General features: G+C 41.9%; 1 protein-coding gene across 4 annotated transcripts in view; it reads right to left on the bottom strand.

The window, feature by feature from the left end:
* mdga2 (MAM domain containing glycosylphosphatidylinositol anchor 2) overlaps positions 1-25661 on the bottom strand; it is a 225087-nt gene that overhangs the window by 53888 nt on the left and 145538 nt on the right. For 2 of the 4 annotated variants that reach the window (XM_023952705.1, XM_023952706.1), the window contains exon 9: positions 13178-13498. In XM_023952705.1, the coding sequence (XP_023808473.1) occupies positions 13178-13498 (321 nt within the window). The remainder of the gene's footprint in view (positions 1-13177; positions 13499-25661) is intronic. The other 2 variants (XM_023952707.1, XM_023952708.1) reach the window with 1 other exon arrangement.

Below are 25661 nucleotides of genomic sequence, written 5' to 3'. Positions count from 1 at the left end.
TGAAGCGTGTTCCAGATTTTAAGTTAGAATTACATTTTTTGTTGACATTCTTTAGTTGATGAACCCTGGGTTTTGGTCCTGCATGATAAGCTGCAGAATACCCAAATTAGACATGTCCGACTAACCAAAGCCAAGAATCACCAGATCCAGAACAGATGGAGAAACAGAGGGATGGTGGATCACAAAGACCAGGGTTGGGTACCCATTGCAATGGCCGAATTACTACAGCAAAACATTTTTATTTTGTCTGTTTTATTTACCTATGACAACTCACCTACATTAGTAGGATGTAAAAAAAAAACCCACAGACACCACTACATGGTTGGCTGCGTTAGCATATTTAAATTAACACCCAACCTTCTTTAGAACACGTAAATAAACAGACTGATACCTCTAAAACAATTGTTTTATTATCGTACAATAAAGTTTTATGACAGTTATGTAAAAGGAACAATAAAATAAATAAGATCCCTGTGTTTGACAACCTATTGTCATTGGATCAAAGCAAACAGCTCTCAGTTGGATGTGTGTGGCTGTGGTTTGGTTCGTCCCTTTGACTGGTGTGGCTTTTTATGTGACGCCTCTTTCCCAGGCTTTAACATTTGGACTGTGTGTGGGAGGATTAAAGAAGATCTGCGCGTTTGAATGGAAGCGGAAGCTTTTTAAAACATCTACAGCACAACATCGCTCAGCATTTTGATGTATGAAAAACAACCTGCATCGAGATGTCGAGCAGACGTCCAGGGAACATGAAATGATGACTGTGATTCATGTGTTTTATATATGCGGCCTTTGAGCTGAATAATGGATGGGAAGATTCCTCCGCATCAGCGCTCCTCCATCCCCTGTGCTGCTGTCAATGCAGTCCAGACGTAAAGCAATTACCATCTGCAGAACCCTGACGTTACGGAAACCTCAGTTTGAGGTTGCAGGTTTGACTGCAGTGAAGATGGGTTTCTTTGTCTCTCTAGACTCGTCACTTATCTTTGTTAATTCTTTGATTAATGCCCAAGTCGGCTGAAAATGCTTGAACACAACTAATTCAATTATATAGCAGATGCTTCTTCTAAGGATAATGGCAGCGACCCGTCTGGTGCTGCTGGTAACCTATGGAGTTGCATCACAGTTGTGAACAGCTTTTCCTCATCACATTCCATAAATAACCTATAACAGACGAAATCCGCAAAGTAACCAGCTCTATTTTTGACAATTATTATAAATGCTTTTATCCACTTTTCTCAGACAGATATTAACATTTTTTTCTCTTTTATCTCTTGTTGAAACTCTTGACGCTAAAAACTTTGTAGAAAAAAAAGTCCACTATCATAGAATGAAAACAAAGATCTGATTCCAGTTGAAGATTTATGTAGAATTGGCAAACTAAATACATTCTGTACAGGAGTCACGCAACAGAGGAAATTGATTGACAATGGTCTATAGCAGGGCTGCTCATTCCTGGTCCGCGAGATCTACCATCCTGCCTTGTTGTCCAGCTCTCCCTGCAGTGCTTGCTGCTGATAACCTAGACCAGGTGTGTTCAGTCAATCCGAATGTGGAGACATCTGATTGAGCTAATCAGCAGCTAGCAGGACTTGGAGGCCTGGAAAACAGTCAGGGTGGTAGATCTCGAGGACCAGGAATGAGCAGGCCTGGTCTACAGCCAATAAGGATGCAGAGCACAATGCAATCAACGAAACATCAAGATCGCGAAATGTGAACTGAGTTGTAGCTATTGACTGTATATAAGAACTGGACTAAGTGCGTGTGAAGTCACACAGAAAAATTACTTCTGTCAATTCAGTCTCCATTTTCAGAAATATGAATGTTGCCTTGTTGGATCCTAAAATCACCAGTGAGCGGTCATTGGTCAGAGTCAGTCTGAGTCAACATTTCTATGGCAACCACTCTCGCCAATCAGAAGTGAATTTGTTGGAAGGCCACGTCCTCATTACTTGAAAGTGGACTTGGGAGAATCTGTTAAGACTTTTATTGATGCATCTGATTGGTAAGTTTATAACTTGAATAACTTACTTTACAAAATATATGATTAGGAAAAACATGTTTAAAAAAGGAACAGCCTACAATGTTCTGGGCATAAACCACTCTTGATTGAAATTAGATTTAAAAAAAAGTAACTTAGGAAAAAACAGATCCACAACTCCCCTTGCCATGGACCAAAACTTGTCCCTTGGTTCACAAAGGAAAAAGGATATAACTTCCATTATTTCTTTTTTATTTATTATCCGATTCTAAAGGGAGTTTTATTTTGTAAAAGTAATAGACTCTCCAACACACCGGCTATGACTTATTTGTGAGTCTTGTCAAATCGTTCGTCTCAGTCATGTGTTTTAAAGACGTTTGTTACCTTCCTACAATAGCTGCACCAAGTTAAAAAGAATCTTTGGAAAGTTTCTTTCTGCAGAAAAAAGTCACTGAGGAAACAGAAGGAGAAAAAAAATCGGCATTTAACAGACAAAATCAGGAGTCTATACTAGAAATATGGATTTGTTGTGAAAGGTGTTTCCCACCTAAAGAGAAACCAGATGCTAAAAGAAAAGGGATTTCCACTTTGTATGGGCTGATCTGTGAAAATATTGTCTGACATTAAACAGGCTCAAAAAAGGGTTGGAGACTGCTGCCTTTGGAGCTAAGGTGCCTTGGTGAAGTGTTTTAGAAAGAAGGCCTTAGACCTCCTGAAGAGTCACAATCCGAATTACGTGCAAGGCACAAGGTACTTGTAAAACAGCATTTGCTGTACTGTATATCACTACAAACTTGCAATCGCTAATGTATTCTTCTGATTCAAGTTGTTTATTAGGACAACGCACATTTTGTGTCAGATTTAGGTTTCAAATATTTATCAAGTGGAATTCTATCTATCCTTTCAACACATTTTTGGAGGGGTGGTCCGTTTTTGTAAAAATGTCTTCCGGCAAGAACCCCTCACTGCTCCAGGTGGCTATCAACTTGCAACATCAGTGTGTGTGTAAATGTGTAAAGCGAGTGTGATCTGTAATGTCTGCTGGTTCTTTCAAGAAGGTAGAAAGCTGCCCAAAATATTTCATCCCCCTGGCAAATGTTGACACAAACTTACTTTTATTTAACCAGCAAGTTTCTCCATGGTTGGGAAGCACTCAGGCATTTCCCAGAAGATAATAAAATGATGCATAAGAGGCATTGTGGGAGAAAAAAAAACATATTTTATTTACATTTAGCCTAAAAGTAACGTGTCCAAAATTTGCCTGAATAATGGATGATTTATTTTGATAGGTTGGAACACACTGAAGTCAGTCTATTCTTGCCTGAATACAAATTTTTATCAAGACCTGCACATGGCAGGACTGTGATTGACCTGAAAAATACAATGAGGCAAGAATAAGTGTTGGGTATTGACTTTTCAATTTTGACTACAAAGGCACAAAAATTTGTAGTCTGGTCAGATTTATCAGAAGGTTGTGTGTATTTTGTCATTAAAGATGTCCTTTCGCTGGAAGTAGAAGGTTCTGTATTCAGTCACAACTGATGGTTTAAAGCCTTAGTCATTCGCTCCGGTACGGGGGGTTGACCTGTTCAGCTACCTCAGTGGACATCATGAAAATGGAAGGTACGATTTTCGGGTATGTGGTAAGTATTTTGAAAGGTTGATGTAAGCTTCACACACTTATGAGGTATGGGTGATGCTGTCTAGCGGTGCCTTATCTTTTTGAGCTCAGTATCTGGGGCTCTAGAAGGGCCATACTAGACGCGTTAAACAATATTTTTTCATTTCATTTTTTTCACATTTTCCATTTTGGTGTTGACAGGTCCTTCCAAGACACCGAACACACCAAAGCAGAAAAACTGGCCCCAACGTGGTCCAGTAAATACCCAGAGGTGCTGTCACTGCATTTTTATACATAATTTTGTATTCATTGGGTGGAGGCAGTGCTCTGAGTCACTTGGAGACATTGGGTGCTCATCTACTGTTTTTGTTTATGGGTCTAAAAAAGGCACAATTACAATCTGGGAACTAAAAGAACATTAAGCTTTTCTAAAAGAAGGAATTTCACATTTTTTGTCAGTAAATATCTACTTTTATTTTTATTTTTCTAATCTGGCTGTGCATTATTTTTCTTCCCTTAAATATTTTGCTATTGTATTGTGGTCTCTGTCATGGTTTCTTCTCTAAAGGACCTTTTGGGCTTGTTTATTTGCTAAAAACAAACACTAAACATATGATAATCAAATTGTTATTCAAGCACAGGGATAATTTATGAGCTCAAAAACTGGTACTAATGATAATCAATGTGGTTTCTTGGGTGCGAGGAGGCCTGCTGATCTGCTAACAGTTTCCCTGACAGTTTCCACTGACCATGCCATTAATTATCCAGGCTTCGGTGGGAAGGCTCGTAACCTTTTCAGTTGTGAGTGTGATCAATTCAACATGGTTCTACTATAAAAACTTCATTAACATTTCATCCCCACATTGTGTATGAGCTGTGCTGTAATGCGGGTGAAATAATTGTTGGCATTAGTTTGGCGTTGAGGTAATGTCAAATGCGGCTGGAGCAGAGACGGTTTTCAGAACGGTCTTTTTTGATGGGCGCCGTCACCCACGCAGTTGACTTGTTATTTGGATGACAGGAAGCCGGGTGATTGCATCAAGAAGATGTTGGAAGGTCTGAAAGGTGAAGTCAGAACTTCTTACCAGATTGGCAAAGAGTCGTACTTGATTTCTCCCGTCTTTGCATTTCTAGGACAGGAGACCTTGCTCTGTCGCTTCCTTACCCCATTTCCCTTTTTGTGCCTTCCTTCCCCTCTCACAAGCCTAAAGATGGTGCCAAGTCACTTTGACTAAGAACATTACAGTTTCACAGCTTGGGATTTGGCTTTTGCAATTCTATTAGAATGACGAATCTAAAGGCAGACGCCTTGCATTCCCTCCTCTACCTCTCCCTCCTGGCATCACCGCTGCCAGCCAACAGATGCAGGTTTTTACATATCAAAGCTGTTGACTTGCCAGGGTAATTTCTTCACGCTTCTAATGCTCTTTGCTTCAGAGGACGCCACCTCGCTCCCCTTGATCAAGTTACTAAACGCGGCTTTGCACATGGCTCACCACCAAAGGCGGCGTCTCATGCTGGGACCTGGAAATCCAGGCGAGAAAAGCATCTCAGGGGGATTGGCTTGTGCTAACACACCACAAGACAGGCCAAGAAAGTGAGGCTGCTTCAGGGTAATACCGGCAGGCTTTTGGAGGAAACAACAAAAGGAGGCCAGCTCATGTCAATAAAGTGAATTCTCTAGCTGGGAAGAACAGAGCTCTCTAATGTCCAGCAAACACTGATTCCAAACGGTGCTGACATGTTACAGTTGGTTTCAATTATATGAAACTGTAAGAAATATGGAGAAAAAAAAAGAAACAAATGAGGACAAAGCAGCTAATCAGACATTTTTTACTAGCTTAAAATGAAACCCAAATTAACATTTCAAAGCAAAAAAATGGTAAATAAAACCATTTTTTCTGTCACACTATGGTACTGAAAACACGTTTAGTGAATGTGTGTGGTTTTATGTAAACAAAGTCCCTTACACAGAGCAAATCAGCTGCAACCTATGCTGAGTCAAGCTACAGCCAAGTAGCTCTTTGCTAATTGCTAATCATACTATACACTTTAGCCTGAATAGAACAAAAAAAAAACTCAGGGTGTTTTCAGACTGAAAAAGCCCATTAGTCCGGACCAAGTTTGCTTAATTTGGTCCAGATCGAGTCCTGAACCTTACATTGGGTCTGCCTCTAAGTGGACTAGTATATATTCCAAAGCAAAGCTTGTGAACAAAACCATGTGACTAAAGATCTCTTCAGTCATTGACCACAAATTACAGGGGTGGGGCAAAGCAATGAGAGAAAGGATAATGGAAGTCCTGCGCTTTGCAATTATTATAATTATTTTTTTTTTATTAAACTCGTCCTGTCCACACACACACATACTCAAGTGTTACAATCATACCTGTTGACTACAAAAATCTTCACATACAATTAAGTCAACATTTACTTACACAACTACAGTTCACACACACATGTGCATACAAACCAACACAAAAAGAGAGCCAGTGCCCAGTCGTCCCCACACCAAGACCCCTGCCAAGCGGCAGCGGTAGCCAAGACCCCCTGACACCGGTATGGTATGCAGATTGAAGGGAATCCGCCCCCCGGGTAGTCCAGGCAGGCACCCGGACCAGGGTGAGCAGGACCGCCCCACGGCCCTCCAACGCCAAGGAGCAGGGAGGCGCAGGAGCACGGAGAGCACAGCACCCCCAACCCAAGCCGCCCGCTGACTCTCCTCTATCTTAGCTAAGGGGGATGAACTGTGACCATCTTCAGGGACAAGGAACGTGACGCATGGCCCTGGTGACCTTTCTTCAGGAACAGCCAAATGAAGAGGAGCGTCCCGACAACCCTCCACAGGAACAGTTTTGTTGGACATGAAATAGCATGATTTGAATATAACTGTAGGGAAACCCATCTTCCACTTCAGCAAAAATGTTCTCGGTCCTATAGGTGGTCAGGTCATCCGGTAACAAATTGATGGTGTAGGACCCAAAATGCAGGAGACCAGACTTGGTGGGAGACACTATAAGACCAAATAAATAAACTTAAACATGACAAAAATCCAAGGAGAAACAAAAGGTAACGAAACAGATGATAAACTACAAAATAACCCTTAAAGAGGCTGAGGATAATAACCAGAAATAAAAACAGCTGTGGATCAAAAAATGACCAAAAACACCCACTTTAAAACCAAATCAAAAAACGAAACCGTCGAATCCTCGTAAGCCATCACGTCCAAAAAACAGTCTCAACTGGTTTCAAACTCTGGCTGTAAAGTCGGCCATTGACAGAAAAAAACAAGACAAGCCGAAGCGTAACATTGCTGGATGATTGATTTATCAAACCCAAAGCCTCTTAGAACTGTGCTCACTGTTGTTTCTGGAAGTGGGGAGAGATAAAAGTGCAAGAGTGCAAGGCAAATGCTTCATTAAAATAATACTTCAAGATAAGAAGTAATTGCGCTCCTAGAATGGATTGTATTGAGTGGAAGAGACAGTTATTGTGTGTAAGGGGGGAGGAACATTGTACTGTTAGTCTATCTTTTTTTATTTTTGCTGCTTTAGCCTCTTATCCTGAGGCTCTTCTTTTTTTTATTTGAGCATCACAAACACACTATATTGTATTATTTTGAAATTATTTGACCTAAAGATATAACTTAGACGTATGCATATCTCTGCAATGTAATGGACATTTAAAAAATGCTTCTTTGGAACTTAAAATCTTTCTTTTACCTAATCTAAATATTTCCTTCTCTTAATTCATCTAAATATGATTTATTTTTCTCTTTGAAAGACTAAACATACTTACTGAGATAAAAAAAACTTTCCCCCTCTTACAAAGTAAGAAAACAGTTAAAGTAATAAAGACAACTGTAATGACTACACAACTGTATTGGATATTTCTTACATTTTTAAAGGAACTGCAGAAAAGTAAATGTGATTTTTGTGCGAAAAATTTGTTTTGTTGCTGCCAGTTTGAGTCACATGACTTGCAAGTCTTAAAGGCAGAAAAATGGAGCGTTCTTTGTAAAAGTCTCAACAGCATTGCGAAGGTTGCTCCTCCACTCTGCATAAAAACCAGACGTAGGCGCACGTCCGGACCTGTAAACAACCTATATTAGTATGGAGGCATGCAGGTCAGAGCCATCAATCTTTTCCCATTTCTCTCCATATTCATGGAATTTCTTCACTTTCTTGAAGGCTGGCAGTGTTTTTCAAATTGGCTGATGCCTGTTGTGTGTCCTGACGTCAGTTAAGGATTATTTGTTCTGCCTATCTCCCATTGTTTCTCAATGATTATGAAGACCATGTTGTTTTGCCAGTTATTGACAAAAAAATGAATCTCTTAAAAACACTTTACTGAGGTGAATTTTAGGACTAAACACAATAAAGTTTGCGGAAAAAATGCACTTGGGACTTTCCTCTTGAATAACATGGAGATCCATCACTAAAGGTGCTTTACCATGAGTGGGTATTCAACATTTCCAAATGGTGGACAGTAGAAGATCTGTGCATCTTCTTGTTGATGGTGCCCCCTACCATGTTTTGTGTCAAACCAAGTGTTTTGATTCCCTTCTGAGAGGCTAATTGACACTTAATTAATGTTGAAGCCTATAAACTCCCCAAGCACTGTGAACAGTTGTGGGTGGGGACGTTCGGTATCTGAAGGGACCATTCGCCTCTTTAGCACCAAAAAGCTTTTCAGGCTGAAATACTAACAGAGAAAACAAACCTTATTTCAGTCAGACAACTCATGCAGTAAAAAACATTTATTTTCACATTCTTTAAGTTGGCATTCACATTCTTTTCATTTGGCATAAGGCTCCATACAATTCCATGAGACAAGATTTCCATAAAACATTTGGGTAATAACTACCCCCAACACCAAAGATCATCAAGGAAGAAGAAAATGTAAATGTATAATCAATGTGTAATAAGATTAGGTGTGTTTCGGCGGCATTCCATATTCAGATTTACAAGTATGACTGCTATGTGTGACCCGGCACCTTTGACAGAAACATTCAGAAGAACAGGAACAAGGACTGAACTACCCAGAACAAGAAAACAAGATGAACGGATGACCGTGGGGCAGGGGTGGGCAATTCCAGGCCTCGAGGGCCGGTGTGTCTGCATGATTTCCAGATAGTCTTGCCCTACTCATGGCTGATTACCTGGTTCAGGTGTGTCCAGCCAATTAGAACATGCCAGAGCAGGGTATGCTGGAAAACATGCAGGAATGCGGCCCTCAGTGCCCACCTCTGCCGTGGGGAATAATGCACATAGCAAAATCCAGGTGGCCCAACAGCGACAAAATCTTATTTATACAACAAAAGATTGAATAAACGATGTGCTGCACAAACGCGAGGGATGACATAGTGGCAGAGAGGCATGCATCAATAAACCAGAGATCCACAGCAGAAAATAAATCCAGATGGGCGGAGGACCATTTGTCTTACTTAGATAAAGCGGAAACCTAGATTCGAAAACGAGTCGCGACCACGGAGGTCGCAAAAGACCGGTGACAAGGCACCGACTGTTCTCACTGACTCGAAAACAGAAAAATGGGGCCCTGGAAATAGCCCATCACATAGCCCCCACAAACCAGCCAGAAACCCCCAAACCAACCAGAGAGAGAGAACAACAAAATATCTGTTAGGTTGCGAAGACGAGGTCACGTACAAAGCTGACACATTCACAAGGGTGGCTGATATTAGTTCCCCGAAGGCTAGGGCTCTCTGGGGAACACAGAGCGGGGTGGCTGTCCACACACCAGCTGGCCCCAACGGAGGAAGGGTGGAGCAGAACCAGACGCTGAGCATGCGGTGGTGACGACACGAGGATCGCTGTTTCTGGACCAGCGAATCAAAATGAGAAACGGAGCCATAGATGCAGCATAAAGAGACCAGTGACAAGTAAAATGTCCAAAGATGAGAGAAAGGTCTGACGAAGGACCAATCCAAACACTGGTTAAACTATCGAATGTACACAGCAGCTTAAAAAGAAAAGAAACAGAGTCCGAAAAAGAACGGGGGGAAGACACATGACACTGAAAAAAAAGCAAGAAGGAGAACATCGAGCAAGGAGAACCGCGACGAACGCAGCGCTTGCGGTAAAGAAAGTGAATGAACAACTGCACACCTGGACTTAAATAGGACACTGAACAGGTGAGTTGATTAACTGATCCGCCCTAGGGGAGTAACCGAGTTAAACACTGCTAGAGTCTGCCTGAAAGGTCGCTCATTTCCTGGACTATGGAGATTTTAAAAGCAATTCAGACACCATTACCACTAATTTTTATTTTTGAAACGGGGAATATGATGTTCTTATTTTTAAATGGAGCATTTATACATCCATTTATATTAGTGATCACAATGTTTGGACATGTTTTGGACCAAACTGAAATGAATCAGTTTTTGAGTTAAGTTGACTATAAAGCTCATTTATTGAGTTATAATTGGTCCCTGCTGTGATTGTGCAGAGACAAACTTTGGTCAGAGTGCCCCCTTACTGCTCTCCAAATGGATTTAGGGTCACTGTGACCCAGTACCATGGAAAATCTCTGAGAACAAGTGAACAAATTTACTGAAAGGATTTTAGGATTATTTCTTTTTAAAAACAAGCTATGAATTTGTTTATTACGAGTAGTTTGTTCAGCAGATCCACTGAGAACAAGTCCTTATTGGAGGGAGTCTAAATCCCTGTTTGCCTTTCGTGTCGGCAAAGCCTGGAAACTTTGATCCGAGCTGCCATCGCTACACGATCATCATCAAATTAACCAAAATTCAACAAGGTCCTCATCAAATAAAGTCAAAACTTCATTAATTCCGTCAGCGGATCTGTGGGGCAGCAGCTGAGCCGAAACACCGATGTCAAAGCAAAGAACACTTTACTGCTCTTGAGAACACGGAGGGTGAATTATGTGCAAATCCTCATAGATGAAAACAGGACCAAAGTGCTTTTGTTCCTCTTCAATCACAGCTTTTATATTGGCTATGTCAAGTTGATCTTCAATCAAAACAGACAGCCTCTTCAAATTGCAACATTTTGGGGATTGTTTTGTGTGTGTTTATGATGATAAAAACAAAAGCTGTCAGACAAAGGGGAGCACTTGGAGTGAATACTTTACAGTTCTGAAGACTGACCTGCTGCAGCACGTTCTCTTCAATCAGGAAAGTAAAGTTGAAAAGAAGGAGCTCATGGATTAGCTGCTGTAAGTAGGCCACAAGGAAACAATGCAAGCTCTAGTTCCTATAATCACTTGCCAGAGAATGGTAAGCACTCTACATGAATCACTTTCAGTTCTTCCCAACCTAACTTTCCTGCAGACTTTGACACTGAAAAACACTCCAGAGCTTTCAAATGTGTCTTTCAAATGTGCACCAGTGAGTGACCACAAGTGTAGACTAAATGGAACAAACTGATAACCGATTATCTTCTAAGTTAGCTTTTGATAGAAAACACTGAAATGGAGCCACGATATAATCAGGCCTTAAAAATAAAGGTCATAGGCAATCCACGGCATATGAGAGATGGACAAAGCTTGTGGTCACATGAGCATGGTTGGATTTTGCTGGTTTTCAGCTATTTTATCAAATATGTGGTGACATTTTTACCAGATAAGACGTCAACGACAAACTTGAACCTAAAAAAATAGAGACATTTACAAAAAACGACATAACTACGGACCACAAAGGCCAATTCCTGACAGCAATTTAAACAAAGGAAATGAAGAACAAGTTAAACCTGACAAGTTACAACCACTGAAAATAACACCAGAAATATGGGTTTTGTAGCCACAAATTACTTGTTGCCCCTGTCTATTACATAATACATTTTACAGGTAAATTTTGTGGTGACAAGCACTGATAATTTTACTCACCTTTGCATTTGAAGGAGTCTCATTATTTTTAGATTAAAACTCCTAATTTAAGAAAAAAAAACAGTCCTTAGAGACATGCAGCTGAGGTTTCCGGTGTCTGCTCTCCTCAAAGCCTATATCATGCCCCCTACAAAGGCCGGTTCTGTTTAAACTTTCTTTACAATTGATGGAGCCGCTCCTCCATATTCTCACACTTCCATGTTTAGTTTGAGGGAGCAGAACAAAAATGCCTTGACACTGTCAGTTTTTAATTTATTGTATGTAAGATAGGGGTTAAAAAAAGGTGTAGCAATTTGTTTTTTTTTAAAGCATGTATGAGATAAAGGGAATGTTTACAATCCTGAAAGATTTGACTTTTCTGCTCTGATGTTTTCCTTGCATTCATGGGATGGGGCTTTGATATGGCCTTGCATCTGAATTGGCGCTTTATAAATAAACTGAGATGAAACTGGAATTTGAAAAAAAGGAATTTTTATGTTTAGCATTACCAGCCCTGAGATAAATGTTCTATATTGTCTTTAAACATTTAAATTTAGAACAGAGTGCTGTCTCCTTAACTTTTTACGAGTTGTTCCATAAACTGTGAGGGCTACGAGACACTGCCTGTAGTTGCGTTATGTAGCATCTGTAAAGCTGCTTTGGCTTTTCTAAGTCCCTCTTAGTATGTTGGGGCAGCACAGAAGCTTTGACCAGTATGCACATATTTTTGCTTGAAAATAAAGCGGATTCCCTCTGGATCAGTGTCTTTAGCTGTTCTTTCTCCCTCACTCTTCCCGTTTGTTCGATCCTGTTTATGTAAACCTATGAAGTTTCGGTGCAGCAGTGCAACAGCGTAGACCCCATGTCTATCTTGTTGCTGCTGCCTCACAGTCTTTTTAGAGAGTGACTTATTTAACCATTTCGTTCCATAAAGAGAGAGACATCAAATGTTGTGTTTTACTTTGCTGTGTTTGGTACCATCCATCCATCCAACTTCAGAACTTGCTGAATCCCTTTTGGGGTCATGGGGTTGCTGGAGTCAATCTAGCTAGTGCTGGGGAAATGTAGGACATACCCTGAACAAGTTGTCCGTCTGCCCCATCCAAGGTTTCCCATTTTTGCCTGCAGGCAGCCCGTATCCACCCATAAGTGCAGTCGTGACTAAAACATTTCCTATGTATCATGTAGAAACCCCACACAAGTTTTGGTAAATGTGAATGGCACAGAGCCAGAAGACAAGGTTCATATTTTTGTTTTTACACAGTGAGAGATTCACCACATAGGTGAGCCTCCAGTGTGAAAATACAGAAAGAGGCCTTCATTTTGATGGGTGAATCTTTTTGGTGCAATTGAACAGAAACGTTTGGACAGATCGTCACAATAAACATTCATTAAAAGCAGTAAATGCATCTAGACAAACTTGCTTTAAGAAAGCTTTCAGAGCTCAGAGCTTTGTTGAGGTTGGTCTCATCTGCGTCTTCGCACACTGTAGAGAAAGTTGTCCCCCCTGTATGAGAGATGAAGAGCTGAGGACCATAGGAGGGGGCACACATTGGTGCCTTCAAGAGGATGTTGGAAAAGTGTAAAATGGAATATATTTCTCTGGAGGTTTGAAGTCATACAGATTTATTTTGATGCACAGAAAATAAACGCAAGATATGAAAAGTAGGGCAACGTGCCTCTAAGTACGCGTGTTACAGTTTAAAAAGCGTATGCTGGCATACTCACACTGCACGATCAGCTCCACCATGGCCTCCCGAGGCTTCACGTTGAAGCCATTGTACTGGCTGGTCTGGCAGCGGTACGAGCCTGTCATATCCCTGGACACATTCACGATCCGCAGCACGCCGTCCAAGCTCTCCATCTGCATGCTGCCGTCCGGCATGGGCGCCTCCTTGTCCGCTCGGGACCACAGGATGATGGGCTTGGGCTTCCCTGAAACAAGGCACTCCAGCTCCACAGTGTCACCCTCGCGGGCCACCAGGGGGGACTTGCCCCGGGGGACCGTCAAGTTTGGGGGAACTAAGAAAGAGAAAAACAGAGGAGGGACTGATATGGGGCTCTAGAAAGTCAGCAGGCGTGGTAAAGACATGTGGTAGATTTGGGAAGAGTCAGAGGGTTGCATATGAGAGGTGAGTGGATGAGCTTTCTAGTAGCAATGAGAATGAAGCAGACTGTCAATAACATACCCATGGTTGAAGGAGCCATGCAGATCGTAGCAGCAGTCATGGCTAACAGCTGGAAGGACATGTAAAACGTTTGTGAAAGCTGGTGAAACGCTTCAGAACAACCAACAGAGGCGAATGATGCAGAGAACCCGCCTGAACCCTGACAGATGAAGCTTCTAAACCAGGTTCAGGTTTGGAATTCAAAGGGACATTTGCACCTGTCAGCACCTTTTGTACAACAGTAAAGTTTGGTGCAATTAGACTTTACAAGCAAGGGAGCAATCGACTTTGTTCTCACGGGTGCAGAAAATGAATCCAAACCACACAGTCGGCAAACAAAAGGCAAAAACTGAGAAAACTGTACCCTCATTAGCCCTTTAAGGCTGGAGCTGTGATCAGTGAGGGCAAAATAACATATGCTCATTTAATTTCCATAAACTCTATATATACACGTTATTCACACCAGGCATATGACCTGCGTTCATGAAAATGTTGAGTGCACATTTAGCCCATTGTGTTCTGCTGATGCTTGATATTAGTATTAATAGAGTGAAGCAGAGGAAGCTTCCTAGTCCAGTTTTTTGTAAGTCAAAGTCAAGTCCCAAGTCTTTGGTTGTCAATTAAAATCAAGTTTTAGCTCTAAAGTCTCAGTTGTAAAGAGTTTTATTGTCATTCTGATTCTTTGAAACAACCAACGGAACCCCAATAAAATGCATTGGGAGACTTTGAGCTACAAAGGAGTGAAACACACAACAGAAGCATCATAGAAAGACAACAACAAACGTGAAACCTGTAAAAGTCATTTACAGGTCCCAAACGGGGCATATCAGCTTGGGTCTCAAGTCTCTGCCTGTCAGACTGAAGTCCAAATCTCCATCTTTGGGATGACCCACTGATTTCTGTTAGGCCAGTTTAGAGCAAAGCCTTTCCCAAAATGTGCAAAAAAGGTGGGACGTACACCACATGACACACCTGACAGCAGGTAGTTACACATTGTAAACCCATACTAGATTCCAGTCGCATGCTAATCAAGATCGAGTCCTTGTTTGAGCACACAGCTAAGTTCATGGATAATTGCAGATGATTAATAAATTATGACCCTAGGTCATGCTGGTTCTGGAGGTTTAAGTTTATGCCTGTGATCAGTGAAACATTTGAGGTTCATCAAGACTGACAAACCCAGCAAAATAAAACAAATAAATGAAACACCAGGTTTAAAAATATACCTGGCGTTTTATATTATAATTTTACTCGATTTGTAGTTTTATTGACAGATGATCAGTGAATCCTCTAGAAAAGTTCTAGTGCTCCAACAACTGCCAGTGGTGGCTATCTTAATGGTCAGGGTTTGGTGACCAGATCAGGAAGAATCAGACGAATCCATTCAACTTAAAAGAAGCCATCTAAAAAAAAAAAAAGAAGTAAAAAGTGGTTGACATCAAACTTCTTTTATCCATTTAAATCTTTATATAGTCTGATTCTTAGTCCAAAGAAAGCTTTCATGTGAGCATTTTCACTCAAAGTTGTACCCTCAAATGGTGTGGGGTGTAGACCGATAGCTTTGCGTCATACGACTAAGGCAACTGTCAACAACGACAATAGATGGCAAGAATTGTTTGTATTTCCAGTGCCGACCAGACCTTGCTGTTTGCTGCAGCTAACTTTTGGTGATACACTTTGACTGAAAGACAACAGTTGAATGTTTGGAAACGTTGGAGCTGATTTGGCGTTTTTCTATTGTTGTAATGACCTTCCGCCGATCAACGCGTTTCATCGTGTGATGACTCATCGGTGCGTTCCATTTTTTTTACGAACCTACAACCAACGGGTGTCCAGAAATGACTTAAGGTTGCCATTTTATAATGGAAATGCTCAAAATAACAGACGATAACGGACCGTACTGTGCCGCTCAGTGGAAACAAGTCTTTTTTGTCCCACGTTAGTTAATACACAGTACCATACATTAATTTATACATACAAAACTGTTACTTTAAGTATTTGAAGTTTGAAATAAGGGATAGTTTGATGTTTTTAAATAGTTCCTGCTTTTTTTTCTGTTCAGTTTGGAACGCAGAGAACCTCACAGGTTGGATCCGTCAGTGTGGTTTCTCATGGAGCCCGCCTGCCAAATAAATTTGTTTAATTAGTAAACCTGGCAGATTGCTGCAGCTCCTGGAGAGATCTGTATGTGTTTGTGGCTTTTTGTGCGAGTCCAAACCATTAGCACACTCCGAGAGTGTCTCGCACTAAAAAAAAAAAAAAGCGATCTGAGCCAGAAGTTGGGACTGATAATCTGTTCAGCAATGATGAAACCCAGTTGAGCTTCCTTGAATGGCTGCCACTCTGTCCCAACAATGCTGCGGCTAGAATGGAATCAGGCCGCAGTGAAGTTTTACGGTGATGAAACCATGCTGCAATCTCAAGAAAAAAACACACACAAACAGACAGTCCAGCCATCTGCTGGAGCTGTTTTTGTTTCAGAGAGAATTCTGCAGTCGCTCCCAATCACCAACTGTCTTTTGTCCAAGAAGAGCTCAGTTCAGCCATTGTTTATTGAGACAGAAAAAAAGGCTTAAAGTGAAGCAGAATTGTTCAAAAGTAGGTCTAAACCATTTAATTTAGACTCCTAAAATCAGCCCAAAGGTTCAGAGTGACGCTTAAAGTTTTCTGTCCAGAGTACAAGAGGCAAACACCAATCTCTCCATTTAAAGGTCAAATGCATCAGGAAACACGCAGAAGTTGATCTGGACAGCACAAAGGAAAATTTGCCTTATCCTGTCACTGAGGCTTGTGTCAAAAATGACCAACCAAGCAAAGACAAACACTGTCAAAGCTGGGGATTCAGCATTTTCTTCAACATTTATCCATTAACCCTTTAACATTGGAGATGCTGCTGGTAACACTAAAATGAATCAGCTGCAAGCTGAAAAGCGCAAGGCTGCTTTTCAGCTTCAGAACCCGCTGGATTTATGCTAATTGGGTCAAACAGTTGAAGAGTTACGGTAGCCGAAAGAATGTAAAAGGGTTAATTTAGTTAACCAAGAGACAAATGACGAGTAAAAATAGTTTGGTTAAAAAACTTTTTTTTTTCATCAACAGTTTTGAGCTCTTTAACTTAAACTTTATATCTTCTGACAATCAGTCAACCAAACTGCTAACCGCAGTTGGGTCTTCAGCTCTCAGGTTTTATTTTTTTAAACACTTTATGTCCACAGCTGATTAATTCTGCTCAGTTAAAGATCATTTGTTCAATGTTTTGGACAAAACATCCAAACTCTGCTTTGTCTAATGCAAAGGGTCATTTGCAAGTGAAATCCTGATGCGGTTAAGCAAACAATTTAGCAAAACAAAAATTGCAAGTGAAACAGGATAAAAGATGTAAGAGTCGTGTTTTAAGAAACAAAAAAGAAAGCAGAAAAGCTCAAGCTTTATCAAGTGTGTAAATCATGATAAAATCCAGGTGATTAATCTGATTTAGGGAAGTAAAGGCACTTAAAAATATATCAGATTGTTTTAGGTTCACCTCCCCCTAAATGCTACTATATTAATAGAGCCACAAGCCACTCTGGCTTAAAAGATGCATTAGACAAACCAAAGCAGTCATTTTATTTGACTAAATTACCAAACTACCCAAAATGCCTTGATGGATCAAGAAGCAGCTGATTGGTCAGAGGATTTGGTGGGAACATTTTCTAGTGAACAATGTTGTTCTTCATGTCCTCTTCATTTATCTACAGCCTTTGCAGAGTTGAACACAACAGATAAGTCACATTTTATTGACAATAACTCAACATTGTTCAGCTGTAACAAATAAAACAGGATATGTCAATGCCTGACTACAGTACCCATAATGCTCCAACAATCCATAAAGCAGTGTGGGTTTGTAGTTCACTAAAGTTGTACTAAAACATTTAGACAGATAAACTACTTCAAGGTCAGTAAGAACAACGAAAACTCACATTTTTGACTGTTGATTTTTGAGGAAATGTAAGGACTAAGTATGCCTAATGGTTAACATTTCACATGTATTTGTTTGTAGGATAAGCCCCTTGAGATGTGTTCTCATTTTCAAGGGGGTCCTGAACATATAACAAATGATATGAAGTTTTCAGGCAGTTTGGTTCACTAAAGGTCAGTGGAAAACCAAAATGAAAATCCAACCAAACCAAGTTTATTATACTATAGTAGTGTGACAACACCTATAGTTAGGCTGTTTTATTCCATGTGTGAACGTGGTTTGAGGAGTCTAGGAATGAATGGCTGGTTTGGTGGACTTTAGCAAATATCAACGTAACCCTTGACCCAGAGGTGCCCAAACTATTGGCAAAGAGGGCCAGAATTGGTGAGGTAAAAATGTACAAAGCTAGCCATTCAGCCTGCACTTTTTGAACTTTATAACAACATTAAACGCAAAAGAACTATGTAGTCAACATTGTGTCGCAATAGGATACTTTATTTCTTCACATAGATCTAAATTATGTTCATATTTAAAGACCAGAAATAAAATATAGAAAATAGTTGCAAGGAATTTTTTTTTTAAATCATAAAATCAGGGTTAACCCTTGTGCTACCTTAGATGACCCCACCCTTACATTGACGTGTTCTCCCTACCATGACAAATGGCGTATGCTAAATGGTAAATGACGTATACTTGTATAGCGCCTTTCTTCCTACAAGGACAAAGCGCTTTACAGTCACAGACCCATTCACCCAGTCACTCACACATTCACACACACATTCACACACTGGTGGCGGCTCCGCTGCCAAACACAGGCGCCCGCCTACCACCAGAGGCAAGGTGGGGTTCAGTGTCTTGCCCAAGGACACTTCGACTCATGGGTGTGCAAGGCGGGAATCGAACCTGCAATCTTATGATCATGGGTCGACCGCCCTACCGCTGCACCACGGCCGCCCCGACAAAGGTGGATAAAGGTGGAAAGATTTCATGTAATCTATGGACACCAATGAAGATCACAAATCATTGAAGAAAAAAGATTCAGCGTACTGTCTAGTGGGTCTAGATGACCCAACTCCCAACGTTCAAGTGCGGTGGATAGCACAACGGTTAATAAACAATGTAACATATTATTTACTATTAAGTGCTAACTGTAAACTTCTAAATTTAAATGTGTGAACAGGAAAATAACAAAATAGTTTAGATTGATCACAGACAAAAAAACCTGTTCCTCTCATTCTGAGGTCAAGTAGCCACAGGTTTACGAAAGCTAAAAACGTAATTTAGATATAAAAACAAAACATTCACACACACAGTTGTAAGAAAGTGCTGGGGCCACATATTATTAATTTCATGACAGAGCCAGTGGGTTTTTGGAATGTGCCACATTTGGCCCACAGGCCGGACTTTGGACACGTCCACCTTAATCTTATATACATATCATATATCATATAACTAATACACACTCTTTGACGTACTACAACTCTGACCATTTACGAGATGAACGTGAATCCACTTATTCTGACTGCAACATTTGTTCAGAAGCGTTGCACTTTTCTCCCAAAACTGCGACAAATTTCTTCTTTATTAGGAGTTCTTTGGCTGCAACTTATTCTCCGAAAATAGCAACTCCAGGGATCAAAGGAAAGGTAACCTTTTCTTCTGTTATTTGTTGGTAAAGAATAAACTAACCAATTACTTTTGGAAATGGGTTGCATAAGTGTTTAGTCCAAAACCACTGAGCCCACCCAAACACTTGACGCACTTCTTCTTGTTGCTGCTACCAGGTGTCAGCTGTTGGCCCATTTCCTTCAAGCTGCTGTGGTCGTCTCCTCCGAGCGGCATCTGAGAGAGGTGTGCTCATCCAGCTGTCATCATTACACCCCTCCGCTGGCCTTATTAGCCGCTCACAGTCCTCTCCCTGCTGCCTTCGGCTGCACAGATAGCGGTTATCAGCTGTCCCTGTCTGTCACCTTGCAAAGATGGAGAAGCACACGGCGTGCAGACTCTTCCTCACTCCCCTTCGTTCTCCTCCCCGCTGTGCTGTCTTCTAAAGCGACCACCCTGCCTCTGCATGCGATGATGGCTGCTCTGCTGTGAATGCGAGTCGCACTCGAGTCTCTGCGTGATGAGCATGTGAGCTTTCCGTTTCGGCCTCTAGGAGGCAGCATGCTGTTACGCAGCCTCACTGGCTCTGAGGAAGCTCTGCTGTGTCGCCCATGTTCAAATAAGGCTCGTCTGTGACTGTGTGAACTTTGAAAACCCAGATGGAGGCAGGTCCTCGTAGTCTGCTCAGCGGGAACGGTTCTCTGCGTCTAGAGGCTGCAAGCTGGAGCCTTCAGCGGGGAAACATCTGCTAATGAGCATCTTCTTACAGCCAGAGAGTTGTGCGCACGGGCGTCTTTGAGAGTCAACATTTCCACTGCTGCCTCCTCTCTCTCTGACATCACTCCCCGTCGCCATGGCAACTTCCTCGGGCACCTGCAGGCCCTGCAAGGCCGGGAACGTGTGAGAGCGCGCCTTTCAGATAACTGAAAGCTAACGAGATGGTCAGAGGGCAGCAGGACTTTCTGTTCTAGTGAGGCCACGCGTCAGGGGACAGGGGCTCTCCAGAGGGTGGCACGTTTGCAACACAGCGTGTGTGTGTGTGTGCACGCACATGTGTCCGGCGAATGGGGACGCTGCATCTGCACTCAGAATAAATGAAGTGTAAGCAACATCCACAGCTGTGTTAAAATTGGCTCAGTGCTGACAGCAGCTACACACTTGTCTGTGCTACAGTGTATGTGAGTGTGTGTCCTCCCCACACGAGTTTGTGTACCTTGTCTTGATACCCGTATGAATTTGTACAGCTCAGATTGCAGAACAGCCGGCTCTCCTCTCCTGGGGTGCAGCCTGATTTGTTGCCGCTACAACATCCAAGGCTCTGGTGTTGCGTGGCGCCCCCTCAGATGGAGCTACTCCCCCTATGGCGTCTAGCACCCAACATCCACCCCCTTCTTTTCCCAGCTGCAGTTATTTCCCTAATTCTGTAAAGTGCAACAGCAGGGGGAGCAGCTGAGTCCGTGGGCAGAAATTTTCGGGTTGCATTGTCTTATTAACATGATTTATGAAGCGAGGCAGCAGCAGTGCTGCTGCACTTCCACCAACGCTGTCAACCTTGAATCAGCACAGGTGTTCGGGTGACACGCACGATTCCAGTTGCGTCAACCGCTCCCATGTTAGGGATGTTTCAGGACAGCCGCCCAGCTGTTCTGCTCCTTCATTCCCACCCACAGCCTGATGTTAAAGCCTCTTCTGGCTCACCGCAAAGCTCAGAGACGCTCATCACTTCACACCTTGAGCCGTTTCATTTTGAAAGCAGATGCATGCTGAAGAATGTGCTCCGTCCCCACGGGGGCACTCGGTAGCATCTCAGGAAAACGGGCCAAAAAAGATGCCGGGTGGAGTGAAGAGTGATCCACATCCAAAACGATGGTTGGGCACCCCTGACATACTTAACCCTTAAACTATCATTAAGTGTTGCATAAAGGCACAAAGCTGCTTTTCTCTGTTGGAATGATGATGTCTAAACCGTCAAAGAGTTATGGTAGTCTGCAGTCCGTGTGTGTGTTATTAGCTGTTACTAGTGACAGTCCCAATTCGATCATCTTTTCTAAAAGTGTTTCAAATGGGTTTTTAACTATGATTATGCTGTTTTAGCCCCCCCCCCCCCCCCCAAAAAAAAAAAAATGTAGGACATAGTTTATGAGCAGCAGTAGTTCATTAGACATTTGCCTCTGAGTTGTGGGTTCTCATTAACCCTTTTGCTCTCTCCCACTAGCTCACAGCCCCTCACAACCCTAACTTAACATTAATGGTGCCACAAAAATGGAGACCAGTATCGGAGCTATTTGTCTGCAAGGGGATGCATTGGAATGGAGTGGAGCAGGGAGCTCGTGGCCTGCTGATTGTCGATTTTGCAAATACTCACAAGTGCATTTTTAATCGTAATTTCCTTATACATGTCCATCATGGGCAAAATAGTACTAGAAAACAAAACAGATCTTTAATTGAAGTGGGTCTTAAGGTTTAGATCCCTGGAAAATAATGAAATTTAAAGTCTGTACTTTTCGTTCAGTTCCGCTCTTGTATTCTGCATCTTAACAGATGTTCCATTGTTTTCATGTTTGTCTCTTTTCTGTCCTCTAAGACCTCAACCAGCAGGTGATCGCCCTCACTGAGACCCGTTGGAGCTTTCTTTCTACTCTTTTTTTTCGGAAGGAACTTTTTTCTCCACTGTCGCCCACTGCTTGCTCAGAGATAAGTGCATCTGTCAGTCAGGGTCTTTTAACTGGGTTCTAAGTAACTCTAGAATTTGTTTGTGACACACTACATGTTGACAGTGTTAGCATATCAGCAATACTTGTAACTCCCAACCTTGTTGGCAACACATAGGCTAACCTTGTTAGGAACAAGTAAAAAAAACGCAATTTGACACTGCTACAGGTTAGCTGCATTAGAAGTATTGCTTGAAGTACCTTGCTTTTATTGGAGCAACTTGCTTCAATGAAAATACTAATAATCTAAAAAATCATGTAATTTCCTTCGGGTATTATTCTTGAGAAATATGGTTTTACATTTCTGAGTAAACCCTACACAATGTGGGCCCCAAATGGGTTTGTCCACAGTTTCCATTGTGGCCCCACCGGTGTTAGCCCACGTTGGCTTAAGTGGACACTGAGTGTCCCCAGCTCGATGGAAAGTGACTAAAAGAGCCCCATTTGGGGCCCCTTTTTAAACCATATGTGGCCCACTTGGCTTTCTAGTTATTACTTTGACTATTATTGACGGAGCATCAGCAGAGATGGGAAGCAATTTGGTTTAGCAACCATTTCAGATGGGAAAAATATTTGTAGATTAGCAAAGCAGATAAAAAAAAACATACGTTGTAACATCTTTCTTTTTTAAGGTAGATCTAGAGAAAACTGGTGTGAAACTTCAACCTGCACTAAAAGCTGCCAGTCAGTTTCTGTGCAGTTTAACCGTTTTACCCTGGAGGTCATTCAGGATGGTGAACAGGTCTGTTCTCTCTAAGGTCACTGAGAGGAGCACAAAAGAGCGGCCAGTGCTGCCGGTCACGCTGTCCGTCAAAAGTCACATGTCGTATCGTCACCGGGGTGACGGCAGCTCGCAGCGGATGATCGTCAAAGTTACGGCCGTCGGGGTAGCCGTCGGCTTCAGATCTCCTTCAGAGCAGAAGTGCGTTCTATCAAAGACGCTGGTCTTTCAATCATTAGAGCGGCTAATTGATTGGCTCCAGTAATGAAGTGGAACTGCAGAAAACACCGGGAAGAGCCAAGTATTGATGTTTGGAGCCGGAGGCGAATGGAAGCTTTCACGGAGGAAGCCGCTACATCTGAAAACAGAACAGACTTATCTCGCTGCAGACGTTTACAGGATTAATATGATTCACGCTGCACTCCTAAACCCATTATGATAAGTGCAAGAAGAGGCAAGCGGCTTATCGGCAAAGAGTGCACTAAAAGCTGACAAACATTCAGCTGTTATGATTCCAAATTTACACTTTATGGATATCAATTAGCTCCAACTGTCCAGATTTGATCCACTCATTGAAAATGGATGCAGTTTCTCTATCTGTTGATGTTCAGATGTGTTTTTTTGGTTATTATTATCTCCTTCCCAGTCCTGTAACATCTTCAAGCTTTGTCAAAAAGGAGAAGCACAGTGATGACATGGAAGTCCCTGAGGTTGATATAAGCTCCGGTTTGGAAAGCATTGTTCAGCGTTGCATCCTCCCATGTTTACCAGCTGCCTCGCCGGCATCCTGCTCGACCAGACCTGCCTGGTAATCTGCTCTAATCTCCTTCATTAAAACCTTTAATTGCGGTTTTAGCTTTCCGCCTTCAGGACAGCAGGCAGGAAAAACAAAAACCAGGCGGATTCAGTTCATGAGAGGCGACAGGCTTACAGCACTAGGTGCTGAGGAACCTCATGTAGAGTAGATTTTTTACACAAGAAGAAACATTTTTGCCCCCTGTCAAGCTTCATGGGTATTCTTTTTTTTAATTCCATTTTTGAACTATTTAACAAAAAATCCAACAATTGACAGCAAAAACTACGGTGGCCCTAAAGTGCAAAATCACATCAATAAATGCAAAAACACATTAAAGATCACAAGGCCAATCAAAAAAGCAAAAGAAATAATAAAAAAACAACGTTACATTTTACAAAACAAAATTCAAGAAACCAACATAGAGAGAAAAAACAATTCAGAAAAACAAAAGTACTTCAACAAAAGTAAATCAATCAAAAACGTTAGAGATAAGGGGAAGTCATTGATTGGATGATGACATTTGATGATGATGTTTTGCCTGAACTGTGGTAAAGACTCCATTGAGCAATCACCAAACTTTTGGAGTGGGTGTGGCCAAAAGTTTAAAAAAATATTGGCAGATAATTGTCGAGTAACAATTTATTTTAACAACAATTCAATTCATATCACATGTGTTTCATCATTTTATTAAACCAGCAGTGAAGAACAGATCTCTATCAAACTTGGTGTCATCCTCTCCCATCCTCTCTGTTCACTTTCTGTCACTAGCTGCACTTTCCTCTGCGGAAGGTTTACGTACCAACAAACTCAGGAAATCTTTTGTTCCATAAGCCATTGGGCTGTTTAACTGCTCCTTCAAGAGAAGGCGAGGGAGTGTAAATTGATTATTTATCAGTCTTTTATTTATTTATTTACTGCAGTGTGTGAGAGGAGCCGGAACACCAAAATAAACTCCCTTTTGGAAGACTATTCTTGCAATGCATTCTGCAATCTGTCAATGTCAATTTCTGTTCTGCAATTCGTAGATCTGAACACCTGTTTTTGTAAACTGACAGTAGGAAGTTTCGATGTACACCTTTGTCTGCTGCAGAACCTGAGTTCAGTGAACGGGCTCCCGGATCATCAGCAGCTGCAGCACGCTCCACATTTGATCTGCGACATCAATCTGACTGACAGGAGTGCTGCAGCAAACGCTTGCCTCGCATCCACGCCAAAGCGCTTTAGACTGCGTTGGCACAGTTCCCCAGTACCTGCCCTGTAAAGCTGCGAGCTGAAGAAGCGAGCTTCCGATCAAACCTTGCATTGCTTTTAGCTACGACACACTGCAGCATGCTGTTATGATCCTCCTCATTAATACTTTTTTTTTTCTCCTTTAGATGTTAAAGGATCCGCGCTGAAGCGCTGGCAAGGCTCTCCAGAAGGAGAGACTCCTTAAAAGATAATGATGAAACAATCTTGGCTGATCACTGTTTTGGAGCGGAGGAATTATCAAAAAGTAATTACACATCCGGGTTTGCCTCCCTGCTTTCATGTTCTTGCAGTGAGTGGCAGCAGGTCGAAAGAAAAAAAAAATACAAGAACAACAGCCGGAGTGTGTCTGTGTGTGTGGATGAAGCACGGTGTTGCACAACGTTACCACCCCCCCTCCACACACACACACACAATACAAACCACAAGTCACTTATCAGTTTCAAGCAGGCACCAGTCAACTAAAAGCAGCAGCAGATATGGAGAACGCCTGCAGAACTTTGGGAATCCTTCATTCTGGAACACAAGGATCAGTTTGGATCACAGAGCTTCATGCAGGGGAAATGCAGCTCAAACTCATACCACGGAATGTAAACCAAGAAAACAGTCTGTCTTCAGACAGGTTTTTTCTCTAACCTACTTCATTATTATGTCCTGGTAGATGTTCTTCATGTTGTTCATCTGGAGTCTGATGCTGCATTCACACCGGGCTTGGAAAACACACGTTCAATTGGCCACTTCCAATGAAAAGTGCATGGAAGCACGCTTGTATGCCCGTCTTGGGCTTCCGGGTTCAAAAGTATTGCTTTCACGCATTGCTATGCCTCTTTTCAGTCTGCTTTCAGGCTCTACATCCAAAATTTCAACCGGTTGAACTTTGATCAAGGTTGTAATGGCGTCCTGGTCAAAAAAAAGGAAGTGCCAACCTTTTGAAAATTGATCATGAAGGAGAAATTAATGATTGCGGTCTGTGCTCGTGTCCTGTTTTTTTTAAATCGGAATAGA

This window comes from Oryzias latipes, chromosome 24 (genome assembly GCF_002234675.1).
Source record: "Oryzias latipes chromosome 24, ASM223467v1".
Lineage (NCBI taxonomy): Eukaryota > Metazoa > Chordata > Actinopteri > Beloniformes > Adrianichthyidae > Oryzias > Oryzias latipes.
Note: the sequence above shows the minus strand (reverse complement) of the source record. Positions and strands in the feature narration are given on the sequence as shown.